The sequence below is a fragment of the Cupressus sempervirens genome, chromosome 11 (assembly GCF_028749045.1).
Source record: "Cupressus sempervirens isolate cs-2001-9-10 chromosome 11, ASM2874904v1, whole genome shotgun sequence".
Classification (NCBI taxonomy): Eukaryota; Viridiplantae; Streptophyta; class Pinopsida; order Cupressales; family Cupressaceae; genus Cupressus; species Cupressus sempervirens.
This window is the reverse complement of record NC_143128.1, coordinates 559,936,389-559,964,098: the sequence shown is the minus strand read 5'-3', so window position 1 is coordinate 559,964,098 and position 27,710 is coordinate 559,936,389. Positions and strand designations below refer to the sequence as shown.

General features: G+C 36.0%; 1 protein-coding gene across 4 annotated transcripts; it reads right to left on the bottom strand.

Annotated features, from left to right (window-relative positions):
• On the bottom strand, positions 1-27,266 carry LOC149530863 (homeobox-DDT domain protein RLT2-like). Of its 4 annotated transcripts, none has more exons than XM_089810210.1 (18): positions 26,264-27,266; positions 25,765-26,166; positions 23,468-23,573; positions 20,756-21,289; positions 20,558-20,668; positions 20,325-20,468; positions 20,009-20,231; positions 13,049-13,149; positions 11,795-11,881; positions 11,527-11,679; positions 11,265-11,420; positions 6,012-6,221; positions 5,172-5,906; positions 4,477-5,052; positions 2,501-3,121; positions 2,210-2,314; positions 1,149-1,412; positions 1-975 (listed from the first exon to the last, which is right to left on the bottom strand). In XM_089810210.1, exons 4-18 carry the CDS (start codon positions 21,275-21,277, stop codon positions 172-174), a joined length of 4,812 nt encoding a protein of 1,603 aa, XP_089666336.1. In that variant the 5' UTR covers positions 21,278-21,289; positions 23,468-23,573; positions 25,765-26,166; positions 26,264-27,266; the 3' UTR covers positions 1-171. The 4 variants fall into 4 exon arrangements, with proteins under 4 accessions (XP_089666336.1, XP_089666337.1, XP_089666334.1 ...); XM_089810211.1 differs by having other exon boundaries at positions 20,558-20,647; XM_089810208.1 differs by having other exon boundaries at positions 23,494-23,573; positions 26,264-27,019.
• Between the last annotated feature and the right edge of the window lie 444 nt (positions 27,267-27,710).

Below are 27,710 nucleotides of genomic sequence, written 5' to 3'. Positions count from 1 at the left end.
TTCTAAGAAATCAATAAGAACAAGTTAATATAATCATTTGATCCGCAAATTTGTCAATCAACTTCAGCTTGCTGTTTATTTACATGACTGCCATCCCTTCCCTAAAGCCAGAAAAAAAAAATATCTGGCTATAAATTTTAATAATACATTGGAGAAATATCTGTTGCAAACTTAGTCACTATTCTTCGAGGACTCCAACATTGATCCATCCTCTTCATCCTCTTCATCCTCATCTCCAGACTCAGTATCAGCATCAACTGCTTCACCAGCCTCACTGTCTTCAGCTTCATTATCTCTGGCAAAGTATTTATTTTCAAATTTCATATTTACATCCTCAAATTCATCTTCTGTAGCTTGTGCATCTTCACAAGCCTCATCTATATCCTCATCTTGTTCAGATGACTCACCAATGTTATCTTCTTCAATGTAATGGTTATCTATATTGGTCTCACGCTCTTCAAAATGGTCGTGCCTTCTCCATTCCTCTCCTTCAATGCTCTGGGAATCATCACTTGATTCATCATCTTCAGCCAATTCTATGGGAAATTGTTTTTCAATGTCCATGCCTGAATTTATGAAAGGTTCCGGTTGCTTCTCTTTTAAATTCCTCTTTGTTATACCTACTCGCCTTTGTCTAGAACTACAAGCGCCTCGACCACGTCCCCGTTTACTTGCACGGCCTCTTCGTCCCTGCCCTCTTACTGTCCTTTGAACTTCATTAGTACCAAAAGTTCCTCCTTCAGAAAAATGAAGCTTCCGCTTTAAATCCTTGTTGAATCCAGAATCCATTCTTGATATACTATTTTTGCCACCACGACCACGACCTCGAGGTCGACCTCCTCTTCGACCACGTGTGTTTCGTCCATTAGCAGGATCTGTCCAAGTGTCTTCTTTTCTTTCTTCATCAGACGGTGAACCTTTATCACAAGCCTCCAATTCTTGGAAGTTCTTGACAGCAACATTTGATAGCATGTTCTATAAGAGAAACATGTAAAAATTTTGGTCAACAGAAATCAAAATATTTATTTGAGTTTTCACCTTTGATCAGAAATGCGGTGTGAAGTTATTAGAAAGTGAAGTCAGTAGAATGCTGCACTTATTTACAATAAACAAGATCATTGCAAATTCCAGCAAAAAGCATCACTTACGCTTGTTTCCTCAAAATCGTTTGCTGCTTGCTTCTCTGCTTTTTCATCCAAGCTGTAGGAAAGAGAATGGTCAAATGCCATAAGGCGCAAGGCCACAGCTGCTGTCGTGTGAGGTATCCAAGGAAGCACAGGAACCTCACTTAAACGGAGACAATTTTCTTCAATTCCCATATCACCTGAAATAAAATCTAACAATTCTTTTGTTGTCTCATAGTTTGAAGAAAGCCAATCACGGTTTATAGCTCCCTCTAACTGTGTTATTATCTGCAAGAACACAAAATACTAATTGATTATGTATATAAAAACAACAAATCACCCACCAACTCATCAGCTATTCCTTAACCGAAAAACATAGTGTCTTTGGGTTTGAATCCCTTGATCCTTGAACAGGTAGAATAGAATGAAACACAAAATCAAACTCAACATAGTCTGCCAGTGTTGGATATTTACACTTTTAACCAATTATTGACAGTGACAGGTAGTATGTTTAAAACATTTAATATCCAATCAAGATTACATTAATAGTCATCATGATTTTAAATCTTGTCACAAGTAATGATGTTCTCAAAGATTGCAACAAGATTTTCAAACCATATTTAAAACAATTATCAATGCAAGCAGTGAATTATAATATCATAGAAGACAACACAATTTTATAGTCTAAACTAAACACAAAGTAATGAATCCAACATGAATATTCGTTGCACCTTTAATCATGAGAAATGAAATGTTTCTATTCATATAATCCAGATTCAAAAGATGTCAGCATGCAAAATTAAAATTCTAATATCTTATTGCACAATTCACATATAAAACTACCAGGAACAATGAAAGCCCTTCTCTTAACCATAAGGCATTGAATTATTGTGGATATTTGTGTAATCTAAGTGAATTTCACTATATTACATAACAGTTGCAGAATATGCATGATACACAGTTAGGCTGGCATCTAAGTTATCCTTTCTGGTATGTTTTCTTGAGGTTGCCTACTTCCAATATCTTGAGTCAAGTGAAATTAAGCATCAAAACCATGAGAAAAATATGGCTAGAAGCAAGCAGACCTGAAGGAGTTCAACTGGAGATACTGCAGATTTCAGAGACAGGCCCCATGACCTCCGATATCCCTCTGTCCAGAAAGTTTTAAGTGCTTCTGAAGGAATAGATGCCTGCACAACAATCATTGCAGATAAGACAATGATAACACTTGCAATTAAAATTATCATTACATTCTGTAAAGGCATTCAAATGTCTTGTCATAAAACATTCAAACAAGTCTAGCTAAATGCACCAGTAAACAATAAAGAGAGGAATTTTCATAGAAAATAAGAAAGAAGTTGGAAAAGTTATCTCACCTCAACTGCAGCAATTGCAAATTTTAGAAGCTGAACTTTTGATGGCAAGGCCCAGCTCGGACCTTCCAATCTCCAGCTTGGATCTTTTCTCCTCCTCTTTTCTTCGCAATCGAGGACATGCTGAGAAAATTTAACTTCAAACTTATGTGAGCTTTCAAAAGTGCCATGGCAAAAAGAACAGTGTTTGTCTCTTGACCCATACACCTCATGACAAACTTCACAGTTACGCAACAACTCTAAACATCTTTTCTTTTTCAGCTTTGCAGCATTAAGAGCAGATGGTTTTATGCATTCTATCCAAAGCCATTTTTCAAAATCCATGTACCTCTCCAGTGCATGCTTGTTTTCCACATTGTTTCTCCCAAGATCAATAGAAAATGATCTAGACATTTCTATTGTACTTCCATGAATAGCATGCTCCACAACACAGCCAGGATAGGATGATCTCTCTGCAAACTCTGTTTTAACCTCCTGTCCAAATATTAAGTCAATCTCTTCTCCCAAAAATGAACGCTTTCTCACAGCTTGTTTAAACGAGCTCTCTAATTTCTGCAAGACAACATGCAAGTGGGCCTCTCTCATACCCCGGGTATCCAATGATGCTAACAATGCATCAAATGCCTGCACAATCCAAACGAGAGTGTTATAAATAGTTAATCAGAAAAATATTTACAAAGTTAGGAATCTTAAAACAGTAGTATATACAGGTTCCTCAATAATAAACTGTACACCTTAGAAAGCCCCTGCGGATCTGTTGATGCCAATCCCTAAAAGACCAAATTAGAACAGAAAATATAACTATTGAAAATAGAAAGAAAGTTGCATACAATGTGGCCAGGATCATATGCACAAAAAACTCAATAGTATAACATATTGTAAGCCTATATATATATATATATAAAGTTCTTTGGAAATTTCTTATACCTATTGGGAATCTTAAAACAGTAGCAATATACAGGTTCCTGAATAATAAACTGTACAACTTAGAAAGCCCCTGCGGATCTGTTGATGCCAATTCCTAAAAGACCAAATTAGAACAGAAAATAGAAAGAAAGTTGCATACAAAGTGGCCATGATCATATGCACAAAAAACTCAATAGTATAACATATTGTAAACCTATTAATGCAATCAGATTTCCACAATCCATGATTTATAATGCTAAGTTTCTGGATTAGATTGTGTAGATATTTTTCATCAACGTTTCGAATCACACTACGTGATCCATCATCAGGATGAGAGAGCAAGAGGTGTCAAACAATGTGATTCGAAACGTTGATGAAAAATCTCTACACAATCTAATCCAGAAACTTAGCGTTATATTGTAAACCTATCTATCTATATATATATATATATACCCACAAACCCAAATGGGAAAAAACAAATTGCCCGAACTCGAACCCGAATCCATCCGTCCCCGAACCTGAACCAGTAACTTAGGCTAAATACAGTCTGATTTTGATATTTTTTTATTGAATATGGCCTAATGTAATGATTGGTAGATCTGGTTGGGCCACAGATCAACACTTTTTTGGTTACTCTCAATAATCTCTGGTAACATTTGATTAGTATCAGGCTGATAAATTATATTATGGTTATCCAAGTATCTATTAACAAGGTGCATTACTTGCACATGTAAAAAGGCTTCCATATAATTAATTCATCTAGGTAAATAAACAACTTAATAGTTCAAACTTGCAGATACTTCTTGTCATGTTTATATAAATTATAAGAGAGCCTACTATGATGCACTGCGCTTCTTTGTTATTGATGATATATATTACTTACTAGATAGCTCGTTATTACTAATATGTTAACTAGATGGATTTCCTTATTTCTGCAACACAGAACAAATTTACTAAGAAATTGCTAATCAGTAAAATAAGTTGAAACATCATTGAACCACCACCAGTATAAACATGCAGAAAGTACAATATTTTGTCATAACAAATGCATAGTCATTTGGAAACATGAATACCTCTTCTGTATCAATGACCTTCCAGTGTCCCTCACCATGTGACTCGAAAAATATCCTACCCAATCCTGGATCATTCCCTGATGGACATGTCACAAATTGCCAATAGCGATTATGTCTGCGATCTTGTCCCAGAGGAATGGACCTATAAACATATAACTCTTCTGCCCTTAGACCAATTGAAGCTTTAAGTTGTGCACGTGATTTTTCACTCGTATATCCAACTTGTGCCATGGAAGTTTCCTGGATGGGTGAATTATCTGGAAATAATAAATTCTTTTCTACTGTAGTTACAGAGTTTGTTAATGCTAAGCAATGGTTTGGAACTGAGATCGCATCTACCAATCCCTCACATTTAGGTTGATAGAAAACAGATGCTTCACTTCCCTTGTTATCCAGTCCAAAAAAAGGGTTCTGCCCACCTTCAAACAAAGTATTATTATTAGCTCCTTCAGACTTTATCCCCCCAAATGGTAGAATTTGTGACTTTGATAGTTGCTCTTCTTTCAGCCGTTTTTTATCAAGTTGTGCCTCTGCCCACATTTGCCGTTTTAACGCATTTGCTGCTTCTTGGCGTTCCTACCAACAAAGATGAACTACAATGTTTAATATAAAGTTTAATAAGAGACCAATTGTACATAGTCCTATCATGATATTAACTTCAACCACAAGGGCATTATCATAATCAAATCAATTACCTCAAGCACAGTGCGTACAGTATTGCCTTCATTTGCAAGGCCAATTAAGGCAACAAGAGCATTCAAACGCTCTTCAACACTCAGGTCAGAATATTCCCCTTCCATCAGTCCCTGAACCCAGGGATCTCCTGTGTGACTCTCATCAATCTCTGTCTCTCCTAGCATATGATTCGCCTTATGACTATCAGTATCACCATCACCATTGGAGCTGACTTCTTTAAAATTATTATCTCTAGCATCTTCTGCACTTTGAAGAAAAACAGAAGATTTATGTTTTGGATCCCTATCAACTTCTGGTGACATACTTTTTCTGGTGCAAGATTCAATTGCCTCGTACTTTTCTTCCTCAATATCACCCGCCGACTTTATAGCTTTTCCTTCTTTAAGACAAAAAATTACTTTTTCTGAGTTAACAGGGCCATCTAAGTCATCTGCATCTGCATCTGCATCTTCAACATCATCACTCTCATATTCTTCATCTCTTTCTCCCTCCTCTGCATCCTCTATATCCTTCTCAGCTTCCTCTGAATCTGACAACACACTTTGAAATGACTGTATTTTCTCCCTCGCCGCTTGCAGCACGGCCTGCCCATCATTAGGATCTTTCCGGAAAGCTGGCCGGACACAGTATGTAGAAGGGGCAACTCTTTCAAAAAGGTTTGAATCTCTTGATAGAGCAGCAGCTATTGATGCTTCTGGAGTCTTGCTTGTTGTAAGATCTCGTAGACCAGATTCCTGGAAGACCAAGGAAAGCAAAAAGATAAGAAGTACAATAGCGCAATGATCTGCATAATGAAATAGTAGGTTAAAATTTATAAGTTAAAAAATCTTCATATTTACCTGAATTTTTTCTGCAACTTCCAGGATAGTTAACCCGTTGCCTCCCTCCAAGGATAGGACATGAAAGGCTGCATACTTGACTGTACCAGGTGTCAAGCGGTACCTGCATCTACGTGAATGACCTGATCCTTTGCCTTGCATCATAGCAACAGCACTCGCTGCCGCTGCACCAGACCGGAGAGTTGATACTGCATCTTGACCTTCCTGGCCCTGTGCATCAGAAAACAAGAGCTAGTCATTTTTCATGTGAACCAATCTCACAAAAAAGAAAGTTCCCATAATGATAAGTGGAGAGCATCAATATGCAACGTAAATACCAAATCATACTTCGAAAATATTTGCAGTGATACCCAGAAACGCATTCGCACTCTAAATGCCCAAGTACCAGAAACATAAACTGTTACAGGGACTTGGGGACAGCCGGAAACATTTCCTAGCCATCCCTGGTCATGCAAAAAAATTGGAAACCGTCCCAGAAACTTGGAAATGGTCAGCAAAATTTTCAGAAACCGTTGACCATCCACAAGACAGCTAGGGATGGCCACAAACATCCCCAGCCATCCCAGGACTCTCAGCCATTTTTGGCAGCAATAAGCAAAAAACGATAAATTTATAAAATATTTGCAATTGTTTTAATTGTCTGGACCTCAACACAATCTTAAAATGTTTAAATATTATTAAAAAATGTGTTCATGTTGTTATTTGCCTCAACTAAACTAAGCCTAAAGCATTCTATTATTTCATTGTCTGGTGAAAATTTATTTCTTCTCTATTGACCTGGTTCATTGTCGCATGAGTGGGCTTCTAATTGTTGGGTTTGCACTTTGCACGGTTGTGTAAATACCATAGTTACACCACCCTGGGGGACAGCGGAATGGGGGGACAAGTTTCCGGGACAGGGGGACAGAGGGGCCTTAATTTGGGGACAGTGGGGGGACGGTGGGCGGGGGGACAAGAGGGGGGGTATATATATACACATGGTACTTTAAATGTTAGGTATGAAAATATGTATTGCAATATAAAATATAAAGATGTAAAAGAATAAATACTTGAACATTGCATTGAATTGGAACATCGAACATCAAACATAAATAGTCAAATCTGCAAATAGTCAACATCGGAATGTCCCCCATCCTCGGTGGAGGTGGTGGAATCTGGTGGTGTCGCTGGGGATGGGGGGACAGAATCCCCAAGTCCCCGGTGCGTCAAAGTCTCCAGGATGTGGGGGAAAAAGGGGGGGGGGACGCATCCCCGTGTTACAATGGTATATACTAGCATGAGTATCGAATATTGCACAGAAATTGTTTAGAATCAAATAAATGAACTTTTTTGACTTTTAATTAGAGAAATGCCCGAGTATGCTTTTAGAAAATAGAATGTGAAGTTGTGAGCAGATTGAGACTTAATTGTTGCTGCTGTTTGGAAGTCTTTGGCTGTTTCAATGAATTATATTTATGAGGAGTGTAAAAATTGATATTCGACTCACATTTGATTCATTTAATGCTATATTTCATGATGATTCAATGAGTGATCATTGATATAAAGATTTTAGATTAATAAATGTTATTATTTTCCCTTGATGAATGTTAAAATGTTATATAATTCATGAATACATTTGAAATTTCAGATATATATACACACACCCACATAGATAAATATTAAATACACACACACGCAAGCTATCCCCTGCTCCAGATTAAAAAATAAGTCCCAGAAACCCATTTCCACGTCCCCCCATCCAGAAACTTGGCATTACATATAATACTTGCCTCTCAGTGTATCTTTATGAGACATGATATCATACCTAAAACGCAAGCTTTTATTTGCGAGTTTTAAATTACCCTTCTAAGATAACAATTCAATTTTACAAATACGCATTATGTTTCTGAAGAACACAGAAAGGATATACAACAAGGTAGCGTATAAAAATCTAATCTGGCATTTGGAAGAAAATAAACCATAAAATAAAGAATGCACATCTTGACCTGACTAAATTTAATACAATTTTAATAAAAAAATTAGCAAGAGAAGAAAATTATACAATCCCCAACGCATCAGTACGTGAATCTGCAGATAAAAGGAGCTGATGGTAATCATATAAGTTAACTGCATCTTTATAAGGCCATTATTCCAAACCTTAGGAAATGTGGAAACATCAAACATCTATCATACATATGCATAAGCACATTAAATTTATCTTGAATAGAATCATTTGTTATTTGAAGAAAATGTGCTAGATGATCACTATTTTTTAACTTCTCCTTTTAAGTGTACGAAAAATTTTCCACTTCTCTTTGAGGGATGTTTCTATTGGAATATTTTTTATATTTTTAGTATCTCACAATATTTAGCTAGTTCTGATTAAGAGCAGGTAGATGGGGCTATGGAAACTAACTGGCACTGGGTGTTCTTTTTTGGCATTTTTTGGTGGGTGCAGTCCAGCTTCTGGCATTTTTGGCAGCCAGATTTATCAGCCATGTTTCCTAGGATTTTCTTAGCGGGAATTTCAACGATTCTATTTTGGGCTGCCTCTGAAACCCTAAATCCAATTTTATTTGGTTTTCCAACCTAGGGTTTTCGGTGTAAAAAATATAAAAAAATCTGATTGGTTTATTAATTTTTTGAATTTTCCCTTAAAAACTCTAACAGTGTTGTATATTTTTCCTCAAAAATTATCTGTGATGGGTTTTTATAATTTTTTTCCATAAAAAACGTCAGTTGCATTTTATCATTTTCCCTGAAAAACGGAGTTCTGTATTCTTTGATCCGTTTGATTGTTTTTTTTCAGTTTTAGTTGATTTTCCTCCTCAAAAATCATTTCTGGTTTCTGTGCTGCAGTGGCAGAGAAGAGAAACACTATAAGAGGCAACATTGTTGAAAATGTAATAGGGAATTTAATGTTATGTTTTAAATGTTTTTAGTTTTTGAAGTTTGTAATAACGTCCTACATGTGGTGGCATACCTAGAGTAGCAGTTCGATAAGCTCTTCAGATATAGCCACCTAGGACTAGGTGTGTGGATCTTAAATTAGAATAGTTTTTTTTTTAGTTCGTAGGTGGAGTGTTTAATGATTTTTAGAATCCAATAATAGGTAGTAGGCAGTTTTTGGAATATTCCTGACTTAGAAAACGACTGTCTAATATTGGTAAAAAAAACGTTTCAGATTCTTATCCTTTTTTCGGATAGAAGACATTCTTCTTTTCTAAAATAAGAAGAAAACGTTTCACATCCTTTAATTAGGAAAAGAGAGTCAGTTTTAAAGAGAGCCAGTCGGCTATGTAAAAAAAAAAAAGAAAGACGAATCAAATTTGGAGAGATATGGAATGTTTTTTTTCATTTTTGTCTTTGTGCAAGTTTTCGATGGTCTAAGTTTTGAACGGATTTTTCTTATCTTCTCACTGGAAACAAGTTGAGAGTTTGCAGAAGATTAAAAAAAAGTTTTAGTTGTGAGTCGAATTTGGTATGTTTGCAGAAAATTAGTCTCAGTGCGTGGGTAATATCTCCCAAATGAACCGTTGGATTTCTCTCAAATTTTTATATGTTGTTTGAAACCTAGTTACGCAAAATATCAACGGTTGGATTGAGAAAATATTGTCTGGTTCAAAAATTATACATGTCTGTTCACGGGTCTATCTAGAGACAGCAAGAAGCAATGTTTTGCAGAAAAATGTACTCTGATGCGTGGTCAATATCTCGGGTTTGAACCGTTGGATTTCTCTCAAATTTTTATATGTTTTTTCAAACCTAGTTATGCCAAATCTCAATGGTTGGATTGAATAAATCTTTTTTGGTTCGAAAGTTATTCATGTCTGAGTGCAGGTCTATCCGGAGGCAGCAAGAAGATATTTTGGGGGATTTTATTTTCAAAGTTTTGTTTTGAATCTGATTTTAGTGTGTGATCCTGGAGGTTGTAGATGCCCCTTGAAGCAACTCAGTTGAGTGAGTTTTTTCCTCCTGAGTTTTCCAAGGTGTGGCTCTGCATCCTGATGTACGTGCCCCTTGAAGTAACTCAGTTGAGTGATTATTCCTCCTAAGCTTTCCAAGGTGTGGCTCTGCATCATTCTGCAATACATGAAGTTTGCATGGAGTGTTATTTCAGGGCTTTTACCATTGTACTCTTCAGGTCATGGTATTTTGCAATTCGTTTTGGGGCATTCTGCTCATCTGCAATAGTTTGGATGGTTCCGCAGTTGTTCTCAGTGTATCTTTGTTTCCAAGGAAGGACAGTTTTGTTATCCAACATTAGGTTGGATGGTTCTGTGATAATTTCTGGTCAGCAGTTTTGCCAATTCTAGGAGGGTTAGTGGAAGAGTCTGTGGCAGGCTCTACTCTCACACCAGCAAATCATTTTGATGAAGGGAACCCCCTTCTCAATTTTTATTGAGCTACAATTGGTCATTGACACTCTACAGATCCAGGGAGGGTCTCAGTACCAGCTGAATGTTCTGAGATTTCTTGTGACTACAAGAAATGTATTGTCTTCTGCAAGGTAGTTCATCGAATTCCCATTATGGAAGGGTATTAGAATATTTTAATATTTTTAGTATCTCGCGATATTTAGCTAGTTCTAGTTAATGGTCAATTAGACTTTACTTTTAGATTGCTCTTTCAGTTCTATTTATAGACGTCTTTATTAAGACAACCTTTCTTTTTTGTTCACGCTACAATTAGCGTCTGTAAACTCAATTTAGGAGTTAATTGTTAATGCAATATTCATTCCTTTTTCTCTGTCCATTGAGTCTTTAACAATTTCAGTTTTGATGTGACCAGAAAAAATAATGCAGCTATGGAAACTATGTCCAACAGGAAACTGAAGCTTAGGAATACATAACCCATCCTCATACCCATATTTCCTGGTTACTATTTAAAAGTAATATAGCAGTAGCCTTGCTTGTGTTTCATATACCTCAGAAACATACACTTGAGAAGCATTTCCTAGAATTTGAGATCAGGAGTATAAGAGGTAATTTTTTTAATTATTCGAGTTAAAAACCTAGCTAACATAAACCTTGACTGGAAAGACAAAAGCAGAATATAAAAATCATTAAGAATCAGTAGTATGGGCTTATGATAAGGAAGGTGTAACTAAACTCAGCAATTATAACATATAGTTGTCTAGCTTAAATTTGTCAACTTTCTATGCCAGAGAAAAAGCTTGATCAAAAGATGTGTGGATTCCTATCAAATTCAAAGGTTAAAACAAATCATCTACATCATAAGTCAGAAGTTCACAAGAATCATCCAACACTTCACCTCGTTGTCATCTCTCAAGTGCTCATGAAATGATCTACATTTCTTCCACTGAGGTCCAAAGCCAGCTGCTAATGCAAATTGACGTAGAACTTCAGGCCAAGTTAAGGGGTTTAAATGTTGACGCCATTCTCTTATGTCAAAACCCCATGCGAATGCCTGGAACCATAAGTTTATAACATTATTTTTACCAATGACAATAAGCATTCAATGTTCTATATCAGAACAATAACCAAAACAACACCCAATGACAGATGATGCTTACAGCCTCAACAAGTTGTGGATGCCCTCCTCCAGCCAGACCAACATTGCTCTGGTTTCCTCCTAGTCCATTAGAAGCGGCATATGCCACATCTTCAATGTCCTTAACAATTGTTTTTAAAAGGCTGATATGTATCTCTCCTAGTAATCTTGAATCCTTGAGTCCCATGAAAATAGAAAACAAGAATTAGATATATCATATATATAGATGCGTACCACAAAACACTAACATATAAAACATATGCATTTCCATAAATAATATTGGCACTCACATAATCATGTAAGGCTTGAACAAATTCATCCAAAGTGAATGGCCAAAGACCAAGGACGTCTGCAAAGGTAATTATAAACCTCCAAACCTGTTGCACAAGTCACCAGGGGCATTAAGTGCAATAAACTCTGTACTACAGCCTCTCATAGCCATAATATAATTGTTGAATGCTTCCCAATCTAAAAATTTAGTAGATACGAAAGCAATCGAACATGCTCTACTGTACTGTATGTCATGCGGACACATCAATGTTTTCATACTAACAAAAGGACCTTTAGGCTACCGAGCACATCACAACTGCTACAACAGGAAAAGTTGCTTGCTCATAGTAGCTTTAAGCTTTAAAATTTCGGATTTCCCAATCAATTCTGAACAATCATGAAACACCACGTGTGCTGTTTCCCACATTTTTCAAAATTTGTTGATAAATGTTTCAAATGTATATCTATCCTCAGATTGTCTCATTTTTCTCAGTAGGGGTACAAAAACCAAAATATAAGATGACTTGAAACTTTTCGCTAGGGCATTTAAAATTTTCTTTTGAAGTTTTACTATGAATAGATTAGTTTTAGAGTTAAAAACTTTAAACGCTAATATAGATTTTCCTTTCAATTTATACCCTTATGTGAGCTTAGGTTTAAAACATGTGGTTGCCCCTAAAGGCTGTGCTCCTTGAAGGTAACTATTTTAGGACCAGCCTTCTGGTTTTACGGAAACCGCTTACATAATTATTTTACAGTAAAATAGCTTTTAAAAAATCCACTCTTCTTTTATAATTGGTTCTTTTTAGCATACCATGTTTATTTAAAATCTCTACACACTATATTGCCACAAAATCAGGATTTTATCTATTTTCATATATGTTTTATCTTTTCAGTTTTTCAAATTTTGCAATATTTTTCCAATTTTAACACTGGCAATTGAATTTCATTTTCAAGTCTACCATTCTATGCCAACAATGTTTATTTGGGATGCTACTAAGAATACAGTAAAATATTAAAAATCCTAACCAAATTAACCTTGCACGTAAAGACAACATGGATACCCAAATCTCTGAAAATATCACAATTGAAGAATATACTCTTGCAGCAAACGGTTTTCAACCTATATCATTTTCTTAAGCTAAAACCAACATTACAGGCTCCTATGTAAAAACGTTTTGTAATTATAAAGATAGGTCAAAATCCAGGTGTCCATCTAACCCACACTGATCTATCAAAAGAAGAAACTAGAAGGCCCAAACTATAAATATTACCATCAATAAATTTCCAACATTCTGTTGAGAATCTGTCCAAGGACGAACTGCAAATGGTATCTTCATTTTAACTGATTTAGGGGGAAATAAACCCAATATTCCTGCAGGTAAAAAACGCATGTTGATCATTCACCACTTTATAGACAGAAAAAGTAGACCTCAATTCTACTAGATATTTTGAAATGATAAACCATAAGTAAATACATCAAAAAAGGTAAAAGCAATAATCACAGAAAGCAAACATCTACAATGCTAATTCCAGAGGTCTCCAAAGGTACAGCAGTCCAAAGACATCAAAATGAAGGAAAAGATGGTGTTGCGTACATTAAGGAAAAACATATGTTATAATATTAATTTTCTTCTGGAAGTGATTGTGTGACAATTTTTAGCACCAACATTTTGGATCGTATGTTATAATCTTTATGGAAATTCAGAAACGAATGTTTGTGTTTAAGATCTAAAATGATGATAACTGGAAGTCTATATGTTTATGTCCCATTAAACATATAAAAATTGGCAAATACAAGTTAAAATCAAGTGCCATATACACCAACCCTCATGCTTCACACTACATGCCATTTATTTTTTCTCTTCCCTCATCAATAATTGACTTGCAAAATAAATTTGATTGTGTGGCTTGTGTATTGCAAAAGTGTACACCCAGTAATGTGCATGCCTAATTTACAAAGCATTGAAGTTTTGTTGCTACTGTTAGTGGGTTGTTCAAGAAGCTAGTTAAATACAAAAACATTATTTGGTATTCACAAGCTAACAAATTCAGTTGCAATTTATAATCCAACATCACTGACAAATGCCAATCCACAAATATGCCTCTTAAGGTGGTCAACAGCAACTGCAATATATAATCATTCTCCACAGATCAATTTAGTTTAAGTTACCATGTAATTCCACATAGGAGGGTGTCATTCCTATCAATTCCATAAAGTAAGTTTTTATTTCCTGCTTAGATTGTTAAGTCAAGTTTAAACTTTAAGTCTCTAACCTCTCTAGCAAACTATGATTCATAGTTACACCATATGCATGCATCAACAAGAATGGGTAACAAACATACGATTAAGATGTGGATTTGTGTGACATATTGCAATGTCTCTATATTTAAAGACATTCAATATGCAATTAATTATCATCCAAAAACACAACAAATTCATATGCTAAAATTGGAGAACAAATAGAATCACTAGAGCACACTTCATTTTTCTAAGCTACAAAGTACCTCATCAGTATATTTGCAACTTGCCTGTTGGTGAATGTTGCCTATGAAATTTTGAAAATACCCCTCCAAGACCATCTAGGGGTCTCACATAAACAGAGCTTGACTCTAGTGATCCAACAAATTCCGCAAAGTTGTTTATAGACACCACAAACCTTACAAGCAGATTAGACATCAGAGAGTAGAACAACTGGGGTTCTGCAATCTGTGTTTTGCCAACTCAAATTACACAAATTGAAGTTCAAAATTATAACAGTTGGGACTGAACATGTGGTGCTCAAGATTGAACAAAGGGGTTTTGAAAACCTATTTTGATTTTGAGACAATCATCTTAGCAAGGCCACTAGTTTCTAGAGATAGCAAAGTAATTCCATATGTCACTAGCATCGTCTTCTACTTATCAGCTTTAGAACTAAGCCCCTCTATCCTCTCATTTAATTGTACTGTCCCATGGGGTCATGTCCCCTACAGGAGATGTGTTCATTTGATTAAGCATTCATGCTGACTAAGTATTAGTGTGTGCATTCCATATGATGAGTTGGCATTCATTGAATCATATTCAGCTGCATCGGGAGTTTATTTTATGCTCACCTTTGTATGTACCAGTTTTGTTGTACTGTGGTGTTGGGGCCTCTTCATGTTCGTCAGTGATTAATTATAGTCTCATTACGGCTTTTTTTAGTGCCACATCATTCCCTTTGTAACAGCTGACACTTGAGTATGGATGTGTCACTTCAGTTATGTTCTATGTTATGTTCGTCTGTTGCTACAAGAATGTCTCTCTCTCGTGCTCAGTGGTTGCATGTGATTTTGGTTAGAAGCATTTCTTATTTTGGATGTTCTGTGTGTACCAATTATTGTATATACTCTGCAATTTTGGCATATAATATTCTCGGTGACGATAGGAATCCAGTTTGAATGAATGAAGGAAGCTCTGCACCATTTTGCTTCAGTAAGGCTGAACGCTGTCAGTAATTCATTCTGAAGATATTCATGCTATGTCTCAAATGAGATTAGTATAGTCACATTTGTATGTGCATTGAGAATATAACTGTGAAGTTACATCTGTGCATTGTAAAGCAATACTTAGTTGTTTCATTTCTTGATTCTGATCAGTGAATGTTGAAGACATCTAGGGGGCAGAGATTTTTGTAGTTGATTTGGAAATCTACATAAAGGATCTATCTTTCTATGGGCTGGGTTGTTTCACTCAGTGAGGAGGATTTCTCTCAGGATAATTCCTTGTGTTATCAGTAGTTTTAATTTTTGATTTCATTTGTTACAATATTATATTTCTGGTTCTAAATTTAACAATAATTAAGTAGAAGTTCAAGCTGCTTTATCAGCTGTTAAAATGGCGAGTAATCCATAGATCATGAATCTGTACTTAGAAGGTGACTCCATAATAATAACTAATGCAATTAAAAAAGGAGAACAATTCAAAATATAGAAAGTTTTAAATCAACCCATGTCAAGCATGAAGGTAATGAAGTGGCAGAAACACAGTCTAAGTGGACATGCATCATAAATAACCTGTGGGCTGAAGGGAAGTTTCCCATCCTCCAAAGCATTGATTTTCATGAGTGCAGGCGTCCAAACGCAACCATCCACTTAAAATACTAATTGTGTGTTAATGGCAAATGACAGTGCTTGATGGGGAGAGGGTCTTTTCCTTTTAAAAGGGGGCAGAGTCATTTCATTTGTTGCATTTGAAGTTGGCAGAGGCTTTTGAAGGGCTGTTTTCTCATACTCAGCATTTAGCGGAAGTAACAGTGGTCTGCAGAGTGGTGAAACGGATTAACAAAACAATGAAGGTTAATTTCACCCTGATTACACACAAACAACAACTGCCTTTTATGGGCAAGATCTTGAAAGTCATCTGAAGACCATATTTAAATTCGTGGATCCAATGTTTTTTCAAATGGTGAAGATACAGTTTGAGAGGGGCAAGCGGGAGGTATGTGAAATCAGAATTTCGCTATCACACAAATGTGGACATCGCCTCCATCTTTCTAGCATGGTGTCTGAAGCTTGATAGGAAGAATGATGCTAACCGGCTGTTGGACGAGTGAATGTAGTGGTTGTGAGCTCTCATAGTGATGGCCTAAGTAGAGGAAGGTTTCATTGTGAAAAACGGTGACTGGTCCTGTGTTTCAGAGGTCTCCCCTCCGTAAAGAGCCTTTCTATTGTAGAATGCTGCAATAACAATGAGAAGAGGCGAGCCGCGGAACAGGTGAGAGGGATTTTACTAAAGATTCCCTCTGTGAAATCAAAGGGACTATTGGTGAGCATACAGAACCAGAAGGAGAAGAAGAATTGGAGCAGCTGGTCTATTTGTGTTTTTTGTAGATTTTGGTATCATGTTTCAGCCTTACTCTGTAAATTTTGGTAAATATCTGTTAAGCTGAGGAGGATTTGCAGTTAATTATTCAATCTACCTTCATTGATGTAAGTATGTATGGTTGAATATTATGTAATGGGCAGGCAAAAACAGTGGCTATATGGTGATAGCGGAATCTGGGATAGGTGGTTTTCTATAGATGGCAGGTTGTATATGTGGGGTTTCGTGGACATCACAATGGTCTGGGACCATAAACTTTTACTATACTATGTAATACTCTTTGTTACCATTACTAAACTATATTTAACTTAACCAATCAAAAAATAGAAATTAGTTATCATCAAATCTGAAGTTAAAACAATTAATGCTAGAAAAAATTGAACCTAGATTTGGTCAGTTGCTGCTTGGATTAAGGTGCCATCAATCTTGTAAATCTTGTATATTTAATTACTCCTAACAATGTGAATTACCATAAGGGATGAAGGTCTCATTAAAAAAGATATGTATTTTTTACAGTCAGGATTTCACTGGAATGATAGCTTTTTTTTCGGGGGGGGGGTGGGCGGGGGTGGTTAGTAAAATTTATTTATCAAAAACTAGTTACTATTTAAGAGAGTAAAGCATCTTGGTTCTACTATTGGTTCTGGGGAATCAACTTCCCATTGGGTTCTTTTGAGATTTGAAATCATTCTGGGATGGTTCTCAAATGTCCTAAACCAACTTGGATCTAACAACAAATTAGGTGTCCAAATGGATTAGATTATTAAATTGGTTGCAACCCACATTGGCCTATGTTAAGAAAGCTTGTAATATTTCCATAAGGGTTCTAGGGATGTGAAATCAACTTGAAGGTCCCATTCAGGAGATAAAAACACTATTTACGAGAAGGTTAAGGAGGTGGTAAGAAAGAGAAAAATAGTAAAAAACTTTTGTTTGTGAGTGCTTGAAGGAGTGTGTAAGATGTGAGGAGAATTTCTATACATGGGGTGTGGAGTTGAAGACACAAAGAAGTGATGGAAGTGAATGTATTGCAATCTTGGATTTGATAATAAGATATGGTTGGATTCTTTTCTTGATGGAGTTTTTCTCTCTAAAAGGTTTTCCCATGTAAATCTGGTTTTATGAGATGATCTTCTAGAGTTGCTAGAATTCTTATGTTGTTGATTTCTGCCTCTTTGTTGCTGATGTCTTTGGGTGATGTTATCTTCCTTTATAAATTTTTTAAATTCATCTACAGTGGCTGTATTAAACATATTAAAGTGACTGAGTTAAGCATCATGAAGAGGTTGGATCTTTACATGTTAATTCCAAATTAAAGCATTTTAGTTTCAGATATGCATACAGTTTTCAGATTTTCACTTTGTAGTAGTCTAACCCTTGTAATCTCAGTGATTGGTATCATAGAATAAATAAAGTTTTGATGATTAACAACTGAACTGGGCATTGATCCTTTATCCAACAATTATTAGGTTGCTAACTAAATAATTTGTCAGTTCTCATTATTTTTTTAGCAATATTGAATAGATTAAACCTGAGGAACAAAGAAAAATTATTAAAGATAGTGTCTCCTTATATACGCTGGCTCAACAGTTCTGAGCTATTACACCACTTCAGGAGAATCAAACAAAAAATGGTCAATATGCTCAAACAAATGATAGGACCGCGCCTGGGATTTAATTACATTGAGAAGGATCCACACTGCAACGGAAATGGAAAAGAAAAAATACCCAACACTTAGTTAGGTTTTCTAAAACCTAGATCTCCAATAGCAAAAAGGTCCTCAGAACAGTCTAATTACAAACAGTGTATTTTACAAATTTAAAAACTATAACATATTCTACTGACATTTTATGACAAAAATACTAAGAAGAAGTGCTTGAAATCCTTACCTAATCCATTATCAAACGGTACAATAGTAAATTGATAATTTTAGTAAAAATCATTTAGTGTTAAATCATGCTAGCTCTAACAGTGTCTAGTGAAGCTATCCAAGCTAAAATATTTGTGGAATCACTCACTTGCAACAAGAGATTGATATTTTGCAGACCTCTCAAATACTTTTAATGCTTTTCCTTAAAGATCAAAAGCAAGGTCCAATGGCTAGTTCCACTAGGTTTCATCAAAGGATAAAACAATCATCATATCTAGTCAAATTTGAATTCTCTTGTTTGTCTAATTCTTATCCAGCCATCAAACACACATCTTACTCTTGGCCACAACTTGAACTGGAGTCTAACAATAAGGATATCTGTAGATATTATTGTCATCACAAAACTGATAGCCATTTGAATGAAGTTTGAACAAATTATTAAACAAAAAGGAGAAAACACTTGAAAAAGCACAAAAAACTCAAAAAAGTTAAGTATAATCAATTCAAAAACCAAACATGTCATTCTTGAGGTAGTTGACATTGCTAATTCTCGATTTATAATAATAGCAGAAAGGAGACCAATAATAACAAATTTTGAAATCATGCCACAAAAAGGGAAAAAATCTAGTATTTAGCGCCCCTAAGCATAAATTAATGATTGAGGCTAACATTCAGCTGCAGAAGAGAGAAATACTCTCAAAATCTATCTCATATGCATTGCTCTACTTGTCAGCCTCTTTCATCATCTTCTCATATAGAGATATCAAGACGGTCAAACTATCCACTATCCACTATAGAAGACGAAATGTAATTTCAAATTACATTACACAGCCTTAGAGAGAAAAATACACCTACCAATTTTATTATAAAGGAGAGAATTCCCATTTAAACCATAAACTGGGAAACTGCCTCCTTTAGCAAGATTTGATAAGGATATGTGAGTTGGGATTACTGTTCCTGTGTTTGTAAAGTAATAACAGTTTCCATATATACAAGTTCTTACTGCTTTTATAGTACTTCAGGAATTGAACTACATATTTTATGTCTATGTCCATCATGTCTTGAAAAGTCGCTACTCATTTTAGGACACTTGACATACTACAAATCCATCTGGTGAATTTTAATTAGAATTTTCTAAATCCAGACCTTGCAATAAATCCATTTATCTATTTATTTATTCCCTTTAAAGTTGGACATTTGTCTTCATTGCTTGTCTTGCTTAGTTGCCAATTTTATTGCCTCCATATTGACACTATTTAAAAACAACTGAATTTGGTCCCCATCAGTAGATTTAGTTGACAAGAAGCAGAGTGAAGAAACAGAGCTCAGTCCTTATTATGGTAAGCTTGAAAAAAAAAAAAAGTGGAAGAAGACCAATCAAGAAATCACCACAATAAATAGTAAATCAAGGAGGAAATGGATGTGAACCAAGAAGTAAATGAGGAAAAATATTGTTCAAGACAATTCTCATATTCACTCTCAAGAAGTTAATTGTCAAATAGATAAAAAAGGGTAAACCTTTGTATGCTTCAACTTGTAGCAAGATATCATCATCGAGCAAAAATATTGAAGAGAGGCCTTTAGCTGATGCAGCTGCTTCCATTAGCTCTAGCCGCTCATCTTCAATAAGTTCCACAGATTCTCTCGCAAGTTTTCGTGCTGTGGCCCTCTCATTTGCAGCTTTTTGTCTAGCAACTTCCTTTTCTCTTCGAAGTTCCTCCTTGAGCCGCATTTTTTCAGCCTATGTCAACAACAATAATGATAGGAATATTGATCGACCACAAAAAGTTAGAATTTTTATTATGCTTCAGCTGATAAAAATCATCAAAAGTACCCGTTTGCTTTCCTTCTGCAGTATTCTTTCCCTTCGTTCAATCAAGCGCCTGTTTTCTCGCTGCATTCGCTCTTCCTCGCGTTGTTTTTCGCGCATCATCCTTTCTTCTTCTTTACGTTTTTCACGATCTTGCTTCTCCTCCATCTAAGTCAACGGCATATTTCAACTAAATATATTCTCCAAAAAAATTGTCTCTTAAATTTGCCATGTGATATGTTAATTAATGTACATACCTTCCGTCTCATAATTTCTTGCTTTTCAAGCTCCTTTCTGATCCTCCTCTCATGAGCTTCAACTTCCTTTGCTATTCTTGCTTCCTCACTCTGAAAGGCATTGACAAGGCTCTGAGGAATAAGCCCTTTAGATTTAGAATGGTAACAAAATCATGCATTCGAAATGTATAATTAGCTCTTCATTAATTTTAAGCATACCTTGCGTTTCTTCTCTATCCGAGCTTGATCATGGTCCTGATAAAAGGCACGTTTCTCAGAGTGTAAGTATGCATCATCTGCCCCTAGACCTTGATGAGATCCAAAGTGACCATCATACCCATATCCAGTAAACGAATCTTTGTGATGCAAGCCCTCGTAATCAACATTATCTCGAGCAAATATGTGAGATGACCTGTTTTCTTGAGGCAACAAAGAAGAATTTGAAATTTGGTTCGGAAAGCCATAACCTGCAGTCAACTGATCATGTCCATGCAGCAGATTTCCTGCAGTAGATAATGAAGGGTTATTTGATGCCAGTCCTTCAAAGGAAGGTTCATAGAACCTTGATTTTGTGGCCCTTTCATATGTATCATGCCTCCCACTTGGTTGCTCTGGCAGGAATTGATATTCTTGAGGAGCTCTACTACCAGATTGACTATGAACGGTGGGCACATTACCCATAACTGTTTTCCTCTTGCTGCTGGATGGGGTTGCCAATGGCACATGGTCAGCATGAAGCATCCCAGATGATCGCTGACAAAACAGGTTAACATGATTTTCAGATTCCTCTAGCAGAAAGCTAACCACTAATGAAAACAATGTGGAGATGTCTAGAACTAAACAATCAATATAGTAATAACATCCTGCTTATGGCTTATTGTATTTCATGCTTCACCGCTTGATTAGCATTAATCAAGCAAAGGCATTCTAAAGCTTATTCATCTTATTGTCTCTGATTCAGATGTTGTTCAAGTGTCATTTCAAACCAGCTTTCATTCATCTCAAACATGTCTGGTGGCTTGGATGTAAGGTTAGTACTGTAGCATAAAATGTTATAGATGATATGCGGTTCCCTCACAAGAAGTGTTTGATACTCTTCAATGTTCAACCAAGTTACAGGACACAAGGTGTAGTTGCAAGTTTCATGGTGTAGTTGCATGTTTCATGGTTTACACAAGACACCTACCAATGTTCAGGGTATGCTACAGGAAATGCTGGTCTCAAAAAATACATACATACATACATATATACATATATATATATATATATATACACTACTGTTTTTGGAGGGAAAACAATTTAAGTCATGGTTATTAGAATATAACATGCATGTCAATTTACTGTCTTATTGTATTCCTGAGCTCAGAAGGGGTCCAAACTGCAAGCCACACGTGGGGTTGATTAAGATTGAGACAATGCTCAACAATAACAAGTTCCATCACTACGCATACCTTGACAATCCATCTGAAATTTAAGGTATATCCTTTTTTCCTTTAGGACTAACCCCACATGCACAAAGTAAAAAGTTTCAGAAAGGAAGAATAGCCATAAAATCACAAGAGTGAAACTCGTTATAAAAAGAACGGTAAGCTGTAAGACTAAAGTAACTATAAAAGTAAATTTACATTATTCCACAATTAAAAGCAAAAATTCACGAGAGAAACTCGTTATAAAAAAACCAGAAGGCTGTAAGACTATTATGTTTAGCAGAAAGAAGCCTTGTGGACAAGCCTGAGGGCTGTGTTTAGCCAATGTCAACCATACTGCCCTGGACTAGAAAATAAATGGTATTCAAATTTTATTCCATCACAGGAAAGCAAAACTCTTCTAGTAGGTACAACTTTATTTTCAACAATATTAAATGTGTACTTTTCCCACTTCCCCAAATATCAGTTTCAGAAGTTTCAGATTTTTGAATCTAAAGCAGACTCAGAAACATCTGACTATTGACTTCCCAAAACTAGGAAAAGTAGGCAGATTCAATGAGAATGGAAAACTGCTCTTCTGGTTCTCACTAAGCTTGGAAGCTCATATCAGAAATATATCCAAGGAAAATTGTATACAGTGAGGATTTGAAAAATATAGAACTTCAATTTAAACAGTCTTTAACTATAATCATTAAATTTTGTTCTCTTCCTCCTTCTAAAAAAGATCACAAGCATGTGCTGCAACAAAATATAAGATATTAAATAGAACCTCCCAGACAACTTATCAGGCTTTCAGAAACCATGAAATCCACTCAAAACCAAAACCTCAAAATGCAAAATGAATTAGAACATTAAAATTCAAATGTCACTTAACTGAATTCAACCTTAATGTTAAATCTAAGTGAAAAATTGTAGCCAAAAACTTAAAGAGAGATATTGGTGCCTTAACAACAATTATAAGAAACTTAATTGTTATTTGGAGCTGCTACAATACACTTGTCAATATAAATACTAGTGTTAATTCATAAAATATAAATTAGATCTTTAATCAGCTGCCATGTTTTATATAGTCTGAAAAACACATACTGCAGGAAACACAAGTCGGTGGCAAGTGGCAAAGCTACCTTGTTTCATAAAATTGTCACTACCATATTCAGAATAAACGTAAGAGAATAGATATATCCTGAGCGTTAGTGTCATGGGATTTATCAACTCCTCTGAAAGGTTAAGGTAAAATTGTTGTGGAATTTATCAACTCCTTTGAAGGGTTAAGGTAAAATTGTTGTGGAATTTATGCCCTTATAATGCGTTAATAATATAGCTGGACTTAACGATGTTTCAAAAACTAAACAACTGAAGACCTTAGATACTGGAAAATACAGGATAACAGGATACATGAAGCTATGAATCATAAATGTGAATTGCTTTACAGATACCATAAACTTTAAACTCCCCATTCAGAACTCAAAAATGTCATGTGCCATTGCAAGAACAAAATAAAGACCTGGCAATAGGAGCTTGAGAACTAACTTTGTTGGATCTTGCATCTTGTCCATCAAATTTTTTTTCATAATGGTGCCCTCCTTGCTTGTATGGCTCCAATATAGGTGCTGCAAATAACAATATAAGAAAACATAAGTCCTTATTAAGCATTGAAGTTTTAGTGACATATACTTAAACTAGGGAATAGAATTTTTCTATGGGCCTGACCTACTGTGAAAGTATCCAACCTTATATTGTCGAGTCTACCTATGCTTGGATTGATTGATTATTTTGACAACAGAACCTTTGAAAATTGATTTTTGTGTCCACTTGACTTTGAACTAAGTAATCACAGGGAAAAAAATTATTTACAAAATAGATATGGTTTTCAAAATAGACTCTGCCTAAAGAGATTGCATTTCTCATTCATGGTATTTTCCATAGGCGGCATACATCAGGAGACACAATATTTATGTAATGTGCTAGAGATATGAAATCTCTATTTTTTCTCTTTTTTTAGCTACAGAGGTATCCCCGCGACCCAGCCCAGCACCCAACTGTCCTTTACCTTGGTCTTACGACATGAAATCTCTTACAAGAAAATTATGAATAAATGTAAGCCTGCAGTAAATATAGTCTCCAAGAGATTTGTAGGTGTCAGAAATGAGGTATCTCTGCTAAAGATGGTTATTTTAATAACAATGACCCAAACCAGAAAGCATTCAAGTAACTAACACTTTGAATACAATCTACGATAGCATATGACAACATACATGCAACAAACCTCAGAAAATGATGATAGCTGCGATGTTAAACTAAAAGATGAAGAGGTAACTAAAGGAGTGTTTTCTTATGCATGACTTTAGCATCTAAAGGCATCTTGCAGTAACCTGGAAAATAAGATACCAGTCTGGTATGGCAAAAGTTCTTGTGAGGTGCACAGAGGTGAGACTATAGGAGGTGGAAACACTGTGCTTTTACCATCTGAAGGTCCACTGTGATTCCTCCTGGCATTAGGTGCAACCCCTGGTCATCATAATCACTTGGGGTGAGTCGCGTTTCAAACTTTGGAGACCTTGAGCCTCTCCAGTTCAAAATCAAACAAACAAGCCAGAAAAGCTTAGGGGCACCACTTGGTAAAAATATGAACAAAGAAACAAATTGCAAGTAAAAACAATTCCAATGTGATTCTCCTTTTGGAATAAGATTCAATCCTCTATCATCTCCTGGGTTAGAGTGATTCCTCCTATGATTTGAAGAAATCCCCTGGTCATCAAGATCACTTGGGGTGTGTGGAATTTCAAACTTCAGAGGCCTTGAGCCTACCTAAATGAAAATCAAACGACCAAGCCAGAAAATCACTTCGTAAAAATATGTAAAAATGATGTAATTGTAAGTAAATACTAAAAACTATTTCAGGGAGGTTCCTCCTAGGATAGGATGCAATTCTTGGTCATTTGAATCCATTAAATAGCTTGCTCAATACCAAAAACAACGAGCTGGAAAAGCTCATGAGTATCACTTTGCAAAAATAAGTTGAGACGAAGAAATCGTGAACAAAAATCATTCCCAGGTAACTCCTATGATAAGGTGAAATCACCTCATAATTAAGATAGATTGAAGTGAACCCAATTTCAACGTTCAGAGGCCTTAAGCTCCCCGGCTCAAAATCCAAACTGACAAACCCAAAAAACTCAAGGTGATGTCAATAGGTATAAATATGTTAAACCCGACAAATTGCAAATGAAAGCTTCACCATGGTGATTCTTCCTGGAATTAGGTGCAAACTGCTGGTCGTCAGGATCTAATTGAGATGAGTCAAATTTCAAACTTGACATACCTTGAACCTCCCCAGCTCAAAACCAACTGGGTCAGTCGAATTTCAAGCTTGAGACGCCTTAAACCACCGCAATCCCAAAATGCCGATAGGGGGATCAATTTGTAATAATATGTTCAAACCAAGAAATTCTAAATAAAAACTACACTATCCTTAGTCCTCCTGGAGTAAGGTGCAATCCTCTGGCCATCGGGGTCGCCGGGGCTAAGGCGAATTTTAAAATTGAGTCGCGTTGAGCCTCCCCAGCTCAAAATTAAAAGAAATGGAAAAAATCACAATAGGTCAATCGGTGAAAGATGTTCAAATAAAGAAAATTGGAAATAGAACTGCATCGTGCGGTTATCGTTGCTTTCTGTCACCTTACCACGGTGACCAGTGCTAAAACTATTCGAGCTCAATCAGGTCTTCAGGCATTGCATGAGTAAGAATTTTAAAAATGAAAAACAAAAATATTGCCAGAATTATGAAGTATGACGACATACCGGTCAGTGACTCGAAGGCACCAGGAGGAAGCGGATCAAAGTCGACGCCGAGGATTGGGCCATCTTCCTGCAATGGCTCCCCCAGCTGAGCTTCCACTGCAGCAATCGCCCTCACTTCCGCGGGACTCAAATGCTGCAGTGCGAGCCCATGCGCCTTCTTTTTCCATGCCCCTTCGTCGCAATTAGGCTTTAAACCTCTCTGATTACGTGAGGCATCGAAGTCCCCATAGTAATTGGCCATCAAAGCCGGTTGAGGAGGAGAAGGCGCACGTTGTTCTTTCTCTTTCTTTGGCTTCTTGTCCTTGAGCCGCCTGTGACAGAACCACATCTGCAGCTGCCTGTCCGAGAGCCCCAACTGCAACGACAGCTCCGCCCTTACTGCCTCCGACGGATAGTTGTCATCTGCAACACACACACAAACGATAAGCTTCCCAGATTTGCTATCTCTTCTCTGTACACAAATTCAACAACAATTATGGATCCACAAAGCAAAGCCTACTCAAGTAAGTCCTCTCCAGCGTCTCGAGCTGCGTGGGAGTTTTCATCTTTCTCTTAACATTACTCCCCGTTTCCTTCCTCTCTGCCTCTGCCTCCGCTTCCATTCTTTTCCCGCCTGCTCCACTCGCCCTTCTCGCCTTCAAAATCTGCACGCTTTCATGGCTTCTACCACATCAAAACCTACCCTAATATTCGATCGATCTAGGGTTTGAGAGAAGAAAAAAAAAAGTGGTAAATTGCATTCCGATACGAAAACTTCTGCCTGTCTTCTCTCCGTCTCCTTTTCCTCGGAAAAAGAATTATTTCATCGCTTTCCATTTCTGACGTTGATCATCTAAACTTATTTATTCCTCGAGAAGTAAATTCAATCCAAATTTTCCACCGTTTTAACTTGTTTAAATCGACCTTGTCCACGACGGATTTTTAATTTTATGTTTCGCATGCACGAGCACATAATTCCATCTTCCACTTAAATCAAACGTGTGTGACCGCGCTGTATTTCCATTGCAGATCATAAACCACAATAAGTACACCAAAAAAGAGGAAATTTTTGGAAATTCTCTATAAAACATGATTTCAATCCGTTCGCGGATTTCAATCGCGTTTAAACGAATCCGTTCATCACGTTTTGACAAATCAAATCCGTTCATATCTTTACCTGCACATTTACGTGAATAATATTAAATCTGAAGAAAAAATTTGTTTCCTAACGTACAAATTCGTCTTGACATGTTTTTCTAAACTGTTTGCTTTTTACAAGTGGCATGTCTCCTTCCTACCCCCAAAGTTTTTAGAGCAATTTAACTCCCAAAATTAAATTGACATAATAAATTGCAGCTGTGATAGGTCGATGTAATGGAAAGACAAAAGCGGAGTCAAATCTTCGTTTATTGAATGTTCTATTTTAAGAGAATATACTGCAGATTTTTCATTTTTACTATTTTTCAATTTATAAAAAATTTGGTGTCCTTCAGCACTAAGTTAAAGCTGAAGACATAAGACTTAAGGTTCTATATGTCTGTTTTAAATTTTATTTTTAAATAAATAAAATTATTAATAAAATTTTTTAGGAAAATATTAGAAGAAAATAGATTTGTAAAGTAGCATATCATTTTTTTAATAAGAAATTGTTATAATTTTTTTAAGTTTATTTGTAGTTCTTAAGCAATAATTTGGATAAAAATTTGCATGGGATATACTAGCTTAAATTTAAGCAGATAATGCACTACACTGCCATAAGGATGGTAAGTTATCATTATTATTTTTAATGTTCATAATTTTAGATTGTGTTTTGCTTTGTTCTTGGCATTTCTGGTCACAGTTTGTGATCCATATGGGAACAAGAAAAGCACAATTTAGATAGCTCAAGAAGAAGAAAAAGGGGATAGTTGAGATCTTGCAAGGATAAAGAGAGAGAAAGTCCAAGGTTGAAAAGGAGAAGATGCACA